Source organism: Pimephales promelas, chromosome 5 (assembly GCF_988280905.1).
Source record: "Pimephales promelas chromosome 5, fPimPro1.hap1.1, whole genome shotgun sequence".
NCBI classification, from domain to species: domain Eukaryota; kingdom Metazoa; phylum Chordata; class Actinopteri; order Cypriniformes; family Leuciscidae; genus Pimephales; species Pimephales promelas.
The window spans coordinates 27,761,612-27,776,939 of NC_142773.1; the positions used below are offsets into that span (position 1 = coordinate 27,761,612).

At 32.6% G+C, this 15,328-nt stretch overlaps 1 protein-coding gene across 15 annotated transcripts; it reads left to right on the top strand.

The window, feature by feature from the left end:
• The first annotated feature begins 348 nt into the window (after nucleotides 1-348).
• LOC120482985 (immunoglobulin lambda-1 light chain) lies at nucleotides 349-14,348 on the top strand. 15 transcript variants are annotated; one of them, XM_039677802.2, is made up of 6 exons: nucleotides 349-455; nucleotides 536-846; nucleotides 11,091-11,136; nucleotides 12,332-12,649; nucleotides 13,379-13,465; nucleotides 13,925-14,348. In XM_039677802.2, the coding sequence occupies exons 1-6, from the start codon at nucleotides 413-415 to the stop codon at nucleotides 14,062-14,064; spliced, it is 945 nt and encodes a 314-aa protein (XP_039533736.2). In that variant the 5' UTR covers nucleotides 349-412; the 3' UTR covers nucleotides 14,065-14,348. The 15 variants fall into 15 exon arrangements, with proteins under 15 accessions (XP_039533736.2, XP_088987354.1, XP_039533737.2 ...); XM_089131228.1 differs by having other exon boundaries at nucleotides 11,094-11,136; XM_039677803.2 differs by lacking the exon at nucleotides 11,091-11,136 and adding an exon at nucleotides 12,044-12,089.
• The last annotated feature ends 980 nt before the right edge of the window (nucleotides 14,349-15,328 follow it).

Here is a 15,328-nt window from a genome sequence, read left to right on the forward strand (position 1 = left end):
AAAATTATATCTGAAGGATCACTGAAAGCTGGAGTATGGTACTGAAAAGTTTATTTTAGATTTTAATAATATTTTCAATGTGACTGTTTTTACTGTGTTTTTTATTAAGTAAATGCAGATATGGTGAGCATAAGAGACTATAAAAGTTTAATTATTTAAAATAACCTTAGTATTGATAACCTTAAAGTATTGATTCTCATAATCTAAAAAAAAATCTAATATCTTACAGATATATGAGGATAATCTAATGTAACTTGAAAATCAGTTAGTGTAAAAAAAAACATTTTAAAATGGTTTCTATGGTAACTCAATTTCAGGAAATGACATCAGAACCCTATTTTTGAAGATCATACAAAAGATGTGAAACCCTGACTGACAGCATTACACAGGTATATTTTTCACCAGATTAAGGATGTTTTTATACCTTTATATTGTCCTGCTCTTAAAAATGCCAGGTAAGTGACATTTATAATAATAAAGCAATACAAAATTAAAAACTGATTTAAATGTATTGAATTTGGTTTTGTCGAAACAGTATTTCTAGGAATAAGTTTGGAACCAGGTCCAAAGGCGTTGGTCAAGGCAATGGGCAAAACAGTGTATCTGCCCTGCAAAGCGAGCGGTCTGAGCAATTCAGATTACATCCATTGGTATCAAATAAAAGACGGTGAAGCCCCGTCAAGAGTCCTCTATATCAGTAAAGAAGGTGCAGTCGCTCGTGATACCAACAATCCCCAAGCAAATGACTTCAATGTGGACAAAACAAAGCTTTATAATCTAAAACTGAGTGACACTAAGAAGAGTCATGCTGCCGTTTACTTCTGTGCCTACTGGGACTCAAGCAACCACAGTGAGAACATTTCCTCACATACTATACATGAACTATACTGGTAAATGTTAATGAATCAAATACTTTAATATTTATATACTTGTCATTTTCTGTTTAAGATCTTAATTTGAATTAAGCTTTATAGGATGACTGGATGATGGTATTTGCATCTTTTCTGATCTGAACTTTATTGCCCAGCTGTGCACTGATATGTATGTAAGAAGTTATTTTACACACTGTATTATTATGATTTTGGAATATGTCAGGTGTATCTCATATTTGTTATACATTGTGAAGATATAAATAAGTATTTATCATTGTCACATAAGTAGAATTATACTATGTTACAATTATTTTTCGTATTTATGGTCATTTACAGGTTTGTAATTTTCAGTTGCTCAAAATATCACATGTCCTCAATTCAGCAGTGTGCCTTTCACATGCATTTCAAATCATTTCTGTATCAAATCTTTTGAAAAGGTACTGGAGAAGTTACAGAAGCTGACAGACATAACAAATATACTGGATTAACCAAACTTGAAAAAATGCATGAGTAAAGGCTGTAATATAAAATAGTATTTTACAAATAAAAGTGCAGAAATGAGTGACTCTTTTTTTCTTTTATGTATCAAATGTATCTCTGGGACCAATTTGTAATAGCACTTTTTAAACTACATTGTGAATTTCGCATTTTTGACTAAATATATTTTACTATGTCATACAAAAAAAAAAATTTTTTTTTTTCATTCACCAATTAATTTGAACTTTTAACAAAACTTTGTATAAAGATAAATCTCAACTTGAAAGATTTATAGAAATGAATTGATATACCATTTTACTTTATGAAATATGTGTGTAAAATGATCCATAGTCCCATTCAATAATGTATCTATAAAATGTATCTAATTTGCATATGAATGTGTTCTTGGGCCAACATATAATGAAAACAATTTGATAACGGTAGTAATATTTGGCAGCATTTTCAAAATATGTAATATTTCATTGGAATAGTGATATATAATTGACTTTCCCTATTCACTTGCTGTGTCTCCCAAAATACAACATTTAAGTAATAGGCCAGTTGCATAAAATGATCAGACTAGTTTTACTAATTTACTAGTTAGTCATCAAAATTTGTCTTTAAGTCTGTCATATTTTTTTTTAAAGTCAGTTACATGAAAACGTAGATTTGAATATAAAGTGTAAGAGTGATTAGCCCTAACTAACTAGTTGGTCAGTCTCTTGTCAGCTATGTTTATGCAACTGCCGCAGGTGACCAAGGAGGTCATGTATGAAATCAATGCACTGTACAGTAAGAGAGAGTCATATTTTTGATTATAAACCCCATAATATTTTCCTGAGATATTGATTTATGACAAACAGTTTGAAAAGTAGTCTGTTTTAAACAATAACTATTATCATGTTTCCATAACTGTGCTAAATGTGATCACTAGATGAATTTAGTGGGTGGCAGTGGCTCAGTGGTTTATCGGTTATCTACAAACCAAGGTTGGTGGTTCAATCCCTGGTTCCACCTGACCAAGTGTCGAGGTGTCCATGAGCAAGACACCTAACCTCCAATGAGCTGGACGGCACTTTTCATGGCTGACACTGCTGTCGGTGTTTGAATGAGTGACTGAATGGTTAAATGTGAGGCAAAATGTAAAGTGCTTTGGTGGCCAATTGTGTCTGTGAAAGCGATATAAATGCAGTCCATTACAATTCAGTCATTTTTTAAGACCAAGGAGAAGTTGATGTCATGGTGAAACATCCAAACACTTGGCATCTCTGAAAAGCCCTGCATTTGCTCATACATGACATCCGAACTGTGAAATGTATGCTGTCAAATAAATTCACTAAAATACAATGACCACTACAGAGGGCAAAAGTCTATTTCTGGGTCCCATAGTGTCATCATCACAGTGTCATTGCAGAATATTTTTAAATATTAAAAATAAATATTAAAAATATTCTGCCAACACAGCCAATAGGACATTTTCATCTGTTCACCATCTTTTTAAATCCATGGCAAAACAGTGTAAGTTCTGGAGGAAGTTTTAATAAACCAGGGTTAAATTACATGTGTTAAATGCTGCCTCACCCATGCGTGGTTTAGCTTGTGTAAGAAACCATCTTGTGATAGTGATGACGATGAGATATTCATAAAGAGGAAACCACAAGGTCATTATCATTAGGCTACCTTCTGATTGGCAGATGTTCATAATTCTTCAGACTCCTGGATGACAGATGTAGACATGGCAGTGTCTGGAATGATAACATTTGGGTTGTTAATAGTCATAATAGGTGAGATTTTAGTATTCTGGTATATTCTGGTTATGATTATTCACTCATGATTTTCTATTTTTTTAAAAGTTTTTTTTTTTTTTTTTCCATAATATTTTGAGGTTCGTCTCGCACAGGCTTAATTTGACAACTATCTTAAAACATTTAAACACAATAATTTAAACAAAACAGTATTTTTGTAAGCTACGTGCCTTTATGATAGGTAAATATGTCATAAAGTCGTAAATAATGACAATACTACATTTTTATAGATGTAATGTGCAATAGGCCTACGGATTATAACAGAAAACGCTCGCTGAGCTTTTATTTTACTGAGTTCTGACTAACTCGTCGTTGATTAAACGTTAAAAAAAAGCCATTACAAAGTGACTTAATTCGAATTTCAAATACACTCAACACATTTTAACTTTCTCTTGTGGTTGTAGATTGTTTAAATGGACAAAATATTCCCATACATCCTGAAGCTGTGATCATTAGGCTAAAGGATAGATCTGCAATAATCACGTGCAATGTGGAGTCATCGACGCTTCAGTCCAACGTTGTCCACTGGTACAGAGTTCAACCAGGAGGAGCTTTCCAGCGATTAATATATTTTGAAGCAGGAGCAAAAACACATACAATCGACCCAGAAGCCCCCCGTAATTTTGCTGGATCGGTGAGAAATCAGCAAGTGACAATAACTATCCCCAAAGTGCATCTCAAGGATGAAGGATGGTATTTCTGCGCGCTCTGGAATGATAACAACACAGTGCTGACTATAAGAGGAAATCGTTACAAAAACCTGCTTTACAAAAACAGTAGCAGCAAGGGGGAGACATTCCGAATATTTTAATTGGGACTTTTCTTTTTGTAGTCAATATAACAACTGTAAATGTTCAAAATTGTCTCTAAACCCTAAAACTACTGTAGCCTACCGTGCAGACTGTTAACACTATGCTACAATAAAATGGTTTCTTCAACTGTTGTCTAGTCATCTTTATAGCATACCCCATTGGGTTAATTTTTATTAAAATGAAAATTTTATTTTTGTATGTGAATAAGGTAACATTTACACATTTCAAACGTTTTATCATGTCTTGAATTTTACTTTTCTAAAATGTAGCTATCCCATCCTATAACCTAGATTTTATTTTTCTAATCTACTGTATAACTTAATTTATGAACATTTAACATTTACATTTATTATAACACTAGGGATTATAACAATCTTAGCTAAACAATCATTTGACCATTTTTTGTGTAAAATTAGTTTTTAAATACATTTTGAATCTACATTAAAAATACTACTGTCCCACAGCTTTGGCATCACTTCCTCCACAATCGAACATTTTTCATCAAAAATGGATGGCTATTATGTAACAAAAGTATCAATGAAGAGCTTGTTTAAAAAGAAATATGAGACATGGTGTGTGAAGATCATAAATAAATGGGGTAAAGCACTTGATTGAACATATGCAAGTTCCAAACCATTAGTTTTATTAAAAGGCTAATACAATTAATCATGACAAATGGGGCAGCCATTTAGTCAAGTTTATAAAAAAAAAAAAAAAAATCATCTAAGAATGCTAAATACATCATTTTAAATGTGATTGAAATAATGGAAGACAAAATGAATGATTTTCAGAAAACATGCATATTGTTTATAAAAGTAAACGATTGTTTGAGCCTAAATAAGAAAACATTGATATTAAAAATGTGTACATTATTTTAAAGTGTATGTTTTGAAAAATAATGTGTAAAAAGTGTGAAGTTACTCAAGTTCAGATCAACTAAATGGCCTTAATATTAAAATGTATTGACTGAAACATGATGACTGAAATTAAATAGGAAAGAAATGTTATGTGCTGAAAACAATCAGGAAATGACATCAGCAAACTGTTTTTGAATGGCATACGGGGCTGGGTTCAAGACTAAAAAAAAAAGAGCATTGCTCTCCAAACGTCTTTTTCAACTACACAGATGAATGATGTTTGCATACATTTATATTGTCCTTCTCTCAGAGATCCCAGGTAGGTTCCATTTAAAATTAAGCCTTTATTATTATTATTTTTAAATGTATGACATTTGTTTTGTTCAATTGAAGCAACTGTTCTGGGAGTGACTTTGGAACAAGGTCAATCAACATTGGTCAAAGCAGTGGGCAAAACTTCATATCTGCCCTGCAAAGTGACCGATTTACAATCTTGGAATTACATCCATTGGTACCAAAAGAGAGAGGGTGAAGCCCCATCAAGACTACTCTATATCAATGCAGGCGGTAGCTTTATTTATGATACCAACAATCCCCAAGCAAATGACTTCACTGTGGACAGAACACAGCTCTTTAATCTCAAACTGAGCAACACAAAGCCGATTCATGCTGCAGTTTACTACTGCGCCTATTGGGACACAGGCAACCACAGTGAGAACATTTACTCACATACTGTACATGAACTCATGGAAACTATCATTAGATAGCCTAGTATTCATTAGATTGACACGTTTGAATAGGAGCTAATTTTTTCATATGAACCCAAATTTCACCTCCACTATTATAAGTCCCTGAAGTTCAATGCAACCAGTGTGATTTACTTCCCTCAAGCCCTTCAGATGTTATCCTATATTTGTAATATTTATACAGTTGTTTGTTTGACATGTAGGTCTTCACCAGTGGATGGTGCTATTGAGCTACATTTTTTTTTTAGCTTTAAGATAAATTATTAGATAAAATTGCATTTTGCTAAATTACTTCTGAAAAATTTAAGAGAATCCTGATGAGATATAGAACTTATACAGTGAGATAGAAATGTAAGTGAGAATATTTGTCTAGTGAGGTAGAAATGTATCAAACTTTTAAAATATTTTAATCAACAAATCACATCACATATTTTCAGAGCTCCACCTCAGGAAATTACATCACTAAACAATTATCTGCATGGAATATTTTGGCTGAAGAGAGCAAAGAAGTGTACAGGGAACTTTATGAACATATATTGCCTCACATAACCAACTGAACAATGCTCATAAACTTGTGCACTGTTGTTCTCATAATGATCCATGGTAAGTAAACTTTAAAAGGGGGTTAAATAGGTCATTTGTAAAATGAAATAGGTTAATATGATAAGACATACCTATGTTTTATAACCATAATAAAAACTTATTTAAAATAACTATATAAATATTTTCATTTTATTTCTTTACAGGTGTGGAAGGTTTGAGTTTAAATCAAAATCAAAAGGTTTTGGTGAAGCTAAAGGGTAAAACTGTGACCTTCAGGTGTGAGGTAACTGGCTTGGGCTCTGGTAATTTTGTCCACTGGTACCACAAGAAAGATGGTGAAACGTTTAAAAGACTACTCTACATCAGTGCGTCTGGGATTGCTACAAGTGAAGCAAAAGACTTTGTCTCTGAAAAAATTGGAAATTCATATGGCATAAAACTCAAAGAAACAAAGGAGGAACATGCTGGCATGTATTACTGTGCATGCTGGGATGGCAGCCACAGTGAGAGAAGGCTTTGACATCCTTGACATAAACCATGAGAAACTATTCCACAACATGAACAATGCCAAAATCAAAATAAACCTTTATTATATTGAATCATTTGACAGATGCTGTCTGCATGAGGAGAACCCCAAAACAGATGGGTTTGGTGTATAGCAAATATGCTTGCAGATAAAAACAACAGCACAGAGGAGAGGATGATAGTTATTAAATGTAGTTGAATCACCACGTGCTCATCTTCTCAGTGTTACATGAACAGGAATTCATGAACAAAATGCAATTCAATGCAGAGTTTAAAAACATTAAACAATAACATATGGGCCACTGATATGCTGTAATGTCAGCAGTGCAGTCAGTATGTTTCAAAGGCTTTGATTGTGTTTCAAGAAAAAGACAAAGAAGTATATGGAAATAAATGAGAATAATAATAAACGGAGCAATTCCAATATGGTGCTCTCACCATCGGTGCTCGGGCCCTAGTTATGTCCCCCCTGCGAGGTGTGTAGTGCCTTCTAGACTATCAATAGGCAGAAATGTTCATTGTGTGTGTCGCAAATTTACTTTAGAATATGAACATAATGCAAGTCCAAGGACTTTGAATAGAAATCTCATGTTAGTTGGAAGTCATTTTAGTTGCAGACTAATAGGGTGCTCCAAACATTCACTCTCATAAAAAAAATGCAAACATTTTACTTTAAATGGTACAACAGCTTGTCACTGGAGTACTTTTAAAAGGACAACTTTGTAGATTCAGAGTAATACCTTAAGGTACCTATATTGCTACTCTAAGGTACAAACATGCACCTTTAGGGGTAAAAAAGGTACAAATATGTCTTTTAATGGTACTACCCCAGTGACCCCTAAAGGTCTTCTGAGAGAGCTCAAAAGTGGTGGAAAAGTCCATTAATGAAATACTGAAATCCTTGAAAAGGAACAAACTTTTTCTTGGGTTAAGCTCAGTATGGGTATTTCACATCTGTAACCCAGATTAGTTATTAGCATTGTAACTTCCTGTTTGTTGCTCAATTCCTATGTTTCACAGAGTAAAGACAGAATCAAACTGTCTCTGCTACCATGAATGCTCTTTTGATGCTTTACTTTTTCCTGCTTTTTCAGTTCATATGCAGAGGCAAGTTTTTTTATTATTTGGCAATGTAATTGATTGTTTTTAAAGAAAAAAAATGTTACATAATAATAATAACCATTATGATACATCTAACCGAATAGTCTAGGTAGTTTGATTTGTGAGTCGTTGCTTTTTACAGTGGGAGCCGGTGATCTGCAACAGAAAATCTCACTGACCAAAGCAGAGGAAAAGTTAGCCATTATCGACTGTCACTACACTTCATCAGACTGCTGGACCTACATCCACTGGTATCAGCAGAAAGAAGGAGAACCCTTGAAGAGGATTCTTTATGCTAACATAAATGATGGATCTGCACAAAATGATGCAGGTTTTGAGTCCATAAAATCAGAAAAGAAAACATCAAATCATTTTGCTTTGAAAATCACCAAGCTGAAAAAAGAGCATTCAGCGATGTATTACTGTGCTTGCTGGATCTGGAGCGGTAGCAGCACAGTACACATAAATACTAAAGTCTTGCACAAAAACTCTGCAAGGTTTCCTGTCAGAATCAGACACCACAAACCTTTCTTGAAAGAACATAACATTAAGACCATGAGTTTAATTCTCAAGGAATTGGGAATAAAATGGACTAATAAATAAATGTACTCAACTAATAAAATGTATGTCTTGATACAATTTAAGTTGTGTCAGCCAAATTCATAAATAGAAATGTTTCTATTATATGTGTAACATGTTTCATTTTATTTATTTCCTTAGCGGAAATAAAGTAAACAGATTTAGTTAACTTGTTCTTGAATGAGGGGCTCTGAATGAGGGTCACATCTATAAAATGACCCTAAATACAAACTCGACAGGAAACTCAACAGCACTGCATTTGCTACTAAAATGCAGTCAACTATCAAAATGTAAGTGCTATTAGACTAAAAACAATGTATTTAGAGCAACCTTTTTTAAAAAAGGTTAGAGAAATCGGGCTCTGCTTCTGATGCCGTTCTGTTCAGAAAAGGTTTCTGGTGTGGTGCTGTGCCAGCTGGATGATTGTCTCTAAAATATTGTGGGGGAAAAAAGATTCCTCACAAACCTCGTTCTTAAATGACTGGTGAATTTACAGGAAATGATTAACAGTTGTCTGGGCTTTGAAAATATACATACCCTGCTGATGATGTGATAATACTTTGCATTACCAATCAGCATATTGTAGAGAAAAGTAATAGATTTGTGGACAACATGTTATGTGCTAATTGTATTATATTAGTGTATACTGAAGGACTGAGTTGAAGCGGTATATAATCTGTTACATCTGAATCATGAACCACAAAACAAACTCAAATTAGCATGAGGGGCCGGAAACTTAATATAATAAACCTCCCATATGATCTCTCCTCATCACAGATTTAAGACGCTCTCCAGACACTCCCTGCTATCATGAGTCTTCAAATACAGCTATGTCTTTTGTTCCTCATTCAACATTTATGTAGAGGTAAGGTTTTTTTTTTTTTAAATCATAATTATTTGCAATCATACCATTATTGGATTATGTTATCACAAAAAGCAAACATGATAACTCTCATTAACTTTACTTTTTTTTTTTAGTTGATGCAAATGTGAAGTTGCAACAGAAAATCTCATCGACCAAATCTAAGGACAAGACAGTTGTTATTGACTGTCGTTTTCCTTCAAACTGCAATAGCTACATTCACTGGTATCAACTAAAAGAGGGACAAACCTTAAAAAGAATACTGTATTCATCTATAGCAGATGGTAGCACATACAATGATGTTGGTTTTGAATCGTTTAAAGTGGATAAGAAACGCGAAAACCTGGCTCTGAAAATACCTGAACTAAAAAAAGAGCATTCAGCAATGTATTACTGTGCTTGCTGGGTCTCAGGCAGCACAGCAGTTATAAATACTGAAAACCTGTACAAAAACCCATCACGGGGGTTCCTTCCTGATTTAATCTAAAACCAAAGCCACATATTGGGTTAGGCTATAAAAACAAATGCAACAAACAACATGGTTCATCGGTTGTCTACACACCAGAAAGTTGGTTGTTCAATCCAGTTCCATCTGACCAAGTGTCCATGAGCAAGACACTGCTCTCGAGTCCTGAGTCCCGACCGACGAGCTGGATGGCGCCATGCATGGTGTGTGAATGAGTGAGTGAATGTGGTGGCCATTTTTTTGTCTGTGGAAGCGCTATAAAAATACAGTCCGTTTACCATTTCAATGCATTTCTTTCAGCCCAAATAAATGCAATTCACTGTAATGGAAAATGGGGAGAAGATTTAAATGGTTATGAATGAAATATAGACTTATACAACAATAAGAAACTTCAGCTTTAGGATTCAAGGAATCAACAAGATGCTCAGATAAGTCAGTGTTTACCGGATGTCGCGTGTTGGCCTATTTATTTTTACATGATTCATTAGTGTTACATTTTTACTCAAAGTTTAGTTAGTGTGTGCGTGCCGCGTTTTCCATGTCTGTCCGCTTGTTTCAAGTTGTTCATCGTGAGTGAGTGATGACAGATTTGCAGGACTTGTAAATAAACTATTGCAGCCCCTCTACTGGAAAGAGTGTGACATGACACTGTACAGAACACATGCTGGATCTGTTCACTAAGTAGCCTAAATTAAGTGTTTTAGCACTTTAGTGATCAAAATCAAGATTGATATAGCTTTTTTTTACTTTCTTGGTTAATATTTAAAAAGTCTTCAGGGATTTTTAAAAACAATATACACAAGGTAACTGCAGATTCTCTTCTGCACAAACTTCATCTTTTTGTTTAGGAATAAATGACTGTGGGAGACAAGAAAGTCTTTGGTTCGGGTACAAGACTATATGTGACAGGTAAGAAAAAAATCCCATAACTAAGCTCTGCTAAACTTATTTTAAGCATTTTAAAGTTGGTTGCAAAATTATTTCTGGATTTCAGCTGGCAACAGAGAGTTTCACTTCTATCTTGTGCTTGTTTACATAAAACAGGAGAATTTTCTTAAAGGGTTAACCCATAAAATGAAAATTGTCATCATTCTAAACCTGTATGACTTTCGTTCTTTGGAACACTTTCTGAAAAATATGTCAGTTTTGTCCCCATACATTAAAGTAAAAGGGTTTCAATGTAGTTTTGTACCCCACTGGCTTTACTATTGTATGGACAAAAAACTGTGAAAAAAAAATCTTCAAAATATCTTGTTTTGTGTTCTATAGAAGATTAAATTCATACAGGTTTGGAATGGCATGCGGTTGACATAATTTTCATGTTTGTGTGAACTAACCCTTTAAAATAGTGTAGAAAGAGTGAACAAGTTGTCGTAATCAATTATAACACACATTAGAAGGTTTTGTATTATTCAGAAGTATTTGTAATAGACTTAATCTGGGTGGGGTGGATCAAAAGATTTGGAACTGGAACTCGGCTGATCGTAACTGGTAGGAAACTGTCAAATTCATAAAATGATGTTATTTCCAAGTGCAAACTTTCTCCAGTCACCCTCTATTTGCTTATTTTCTCATTTTCTTATTAATGGTAAATGGTAAATGGACTGCATTTCTAGAGAGAACTGAGGTTACGTTAGTAACCGAGTACGTTTCAATGTAGTTTTTATACTCCACTGGCTTGTATGGTCAAAAACTGTGAAAAAAAAATTATTTTTATTTTGTGTTCTATAGAAGATTAAATTTATACAGGTTTGGAATGGCATGCGGATGGCATAATTTTCATGTTTGTGGGAACTAACCCTTTAAAATAGTATAGACATATCAGAAAGAGTGAACAAGTTGTCTTAGTCAATTATAACACACATTAGAAGGTTTTGTATTATTCAGAAGTATTTGTAATAGACTTAATCTGGGTGGACAGGATCAAAAGATTTGGAACTGGAACCCGGCTGATAGTAACTGGTAGGAAACTGTCAAATTCATGAAATTATGTCATTTCCAAGTGCAAACTTTTTCCAGTCACCCTCTATTTGCTTATATTCTCATTTTCTTATTGATGGTAAATGGTAAATGGACTGCATTTCTAGAGAGAACTGAGGTTCCGTTAGTAACCGAGTACGTTTCAAAGTAGTTTTTATACTCCACTGGCTTTACTAGTATTATATGGTCAAAAAAAAAAAATATTCAAAATATCTTTTGTTTTGTGTTCTAGAAGATTAAATTTATACAGGTTTGGAATGGCATGTGGGTGACATAATTTTCATGTTTGTGTGAACTAACCCTTTAAAATAGTATAGACCATCAGAAAGAGTGAACAAGTTGTCTTAGTCAATTATAAAACATAGTAGAAGGTTTTTTTTATTATTCAGAAGTATTTGTAATAGACTTAATCTGGGTGGGCTTGATCAAAAGATTTGGAACTGGAACCCGGCTGATCGTAACTGGTAGGAAACTGTCAAATTCATAAAATTATGTTATGTGCAAACTTTCTCCAGTCACCCTCTATTTGCTTATATTCATTTGCTTATTGATGGTAAATGGACTCCATTTATAGTGCCGTCACAGACCCAATGGCCACCAAAGCGCTTTTAAATTTTCCCTATAACTTTCACCCATTCATTCCTCACTGATACATCACATTCATTCATGATCACTGAAGTTATGTTCAACATCTATTTCTCTTAAGACCAAGGTAAAGACACGGCCAAGTCACCAACTCTAACAGCATACCTACCAACAACAAAAGAAAGTGGCAAACAGACAAGGATATGCCAGGCCACTGACATGTTTCCGGACTTGGTGAAATTCACCTGGGAAAAGAAGAGCAATACTGGAGACTGGACGGATGTATCGGAGGAAAATGTTGTGGAGCAGAGGAATGTTGATCCAGTCATCGTGACAAGTATATTGATTGTAGATCACAACCCGGCTGGAGAAGACCTCTATAAATGCACTCTTACCCATGAAGGAGGCAAGGGTCCCCAAAGTAAAATACTGCAGAATGGTAATTTGAAGAAACTCAGATTTACTACATTTAAATGTGTTAGAATTCTTGGAAAGAAAGTTTATATATATATATATTATAGTGTATATCGCCCACATTTTATCTTTTTTTTTTTTTTTTTTGTCTCTAGAAAATAGTTATCTGACATTGCATGTTGAATTCTGTTGTGTCTATATGTTAATGGGGGATTAGTGGACACATCACATTAAATTCAATTCAAATTTATTTGTATAATGCAATAATATAGTACAATGTTTTACAATACATATAGTTTTTAATGTTTCTACATTACAATTTAGAGTGATTGGTATCAGAGGTATCAAAGTAATGTGTTTCAGAAGTTTATATATCAATATCAATGTTTTTGTATTTGTGGAGTAAAAGTTATATTTTTTAATTTGAACACATTTTTTATTAGATGTAGATTTAATACTTATTGTAATTAATGGGGTTATTATTTAATATTTCTAATTAAACGTATATATCAGACATCTTTGCTTTCATTAAAACCTATAGGTTTATTGAATTAAATTATTCAATTTAATTTAACTGTGATTCCTATTATGACATATCTTCAATTATAATATGGACAGTTAAAAATGTGAATATTCATATGCCTGCTTATAAGTAATTTTACCTTTCAGATAAATCTCTTTTATTGGGATTCTGCTTTGTCTTGTTTTACCCAATTCAGTATATTAATAAAATGACTGTATTGTTATATTCCAGATAAAGACCCAGCGAACAACAATGAAGGCGCCACTGTGAAACCAACATGCAGCCCCGACAATAAGACCTCAACAATTCAGATATCAGGTGAATAAATAAAAATGAAAATATAAATGTATTTACAAATTTGGATTTTTTGTTAATTACTTTTGCATTTCAAAATCCAATCCAACATTCGAATCAGTTAAGATCAGAGTAAAATCATTTGTACGTTTTCTTTTCATTTATAAAGTAATTTAACCAACTGATCTGATGAATCATTCTGATCTATCTCTGAATAGAATCATTTCATTCACAATTTATCCCTCAATGGACCAAAAAGAAGGGAGAAGAAAAAGTCACATTGTTACATTATGGGTGCAAAAAATGTGTCGTTGACATTAGTTAATATTAAAACCTTGTAGATTGAAATCCAAAACTCTTGATGCTGATCAAAAACAAAATGTTCACAAACATGTAATGCCTCAAATACCTATGTGCAATATGAAAAAAAAAAAATTAAATGTTTCATTAAATGTATTCAAATGTGTTTTTGTTTTATTGCAGGCTCTTCAGACCAAATACCCAGTCTGTACCTGTTTGTCTATGCGTATGGTGTCATGCTCATGAAGAACGGGGTATATTTTTGTGCTGTCCTTATCGTTCTATTAAAGAGAAAAGTTGGAAATAAAAAAGAAAGCGCTTAGAGATTAAAGGCATAAGATAAACATCAAGCAAACAAAGGTTTATCATATAGAGTATGTTTAGCTAATTTCTAAAGATGCATGTCTGCAACTATATTATCTCTGATTAAATGTATTGCTTTTAAATGTATTTGTTGTAGATCAGCTTAGAACTGTTTTATTTTTGTATCTTTGAAATGCAATATTTTGATTTTTAAAATACCAACATATAAAAATGCTTTGTTTTCCCATCATAATCTGTTTTGTTGCATTCTCTGAATTTGTTCAATAAAATATGACAAAACCTATATTTTTAAAAAAATATAAAAATATAATATAATAATATAATAAAATTTGAATTATGAATAATTTAATTAAAATGTTTTTAATTTATGCTTGCAGAATTAGAGTAAATAAAATAAAAATCTACTAAAATAAAATGATGCATATAAAACATTAATTGCCTAGACTTTGTATTTATCCAAATACCATTAATACAATATATATAGAAGATACATATTTAATTATGTGCCACAATGTGTATCAGCTAGGGCTGTCAAACTAATCCAAAATAAAAGTGTGTGATATTACATAATATATGTGGGTGCACTGTGAATAATTATTTTGTATATATATATGCACATGTATATTTAAGAAAAAAAATATTATTTATATATAAAATATTTATATATAATATAAATTATATATAAATCTACAGTATATACATGAAAATATTTCTTAAATATATACAAGCATGTGTATATATATATATATATATATATATATATATATATATATATATATATATATATATATATATATAAAATAATTATACACAGTGCACCTACATATATTATGTAAAGACAAACTTTTATTTTGGATGTGATTAATCGTTTGACAGCCCTAAACCTAATTGGGAAATAGAGTAAAATAATAATAAAACGTACTACTAATGTGTCTGCTAGATGACAACCTAAAAATTAAAAAAATAAAATAAAAATCATCTAATCTATTAATACTTTACATGGTTTACTGTTTTAGCTCCACTCTAAAAAATGCTGGGTTGTTTTAACCCAATTTTGGGTCAAATATGGACAAGCCCAGCCATTGGGTTACATTTTAAATTACATTTTGAGTACTCACTGTTTGAGTTTGTCCACATTTGACCCAAAATTGGGTTAAAACAACCTAGCATTTTTTAGAGTGTAAATTAATTTTAAAAAAGAGCATTTCTTGCATCTGTTTTAATGAAGTTTAAAGATCAAAACCTCAGACATGAATTTGCAAA

What these genes read in the sequence shown, in the direction of transcription:
- LOC120482985 (XM_089131224.1), top strand. Translation starts at nt 3,070, where the DNA reads ATGACAGATGTAGACATGGCAGTGTCTGGAATGATAACATTTGGGTTG. An exon ending in GTTGTTAATAGTCATAATAG is followed by an intron (nt 3,134 to 3,558) that starts GTGAGATTTTAG and finishes TTGTGGTTGTAG; the next exon opens with ATTGTTTAAATGGACAAAAT. An exon ending in CTGCGCGCTCTGGAATGATA is followed by an intron (nt 3,874 to 10,512) that starts ACAACACAGTGC and finishes TGACTGTGGGAG; the next exon opens with ACAAGAAAGTCTTTGGTTCG.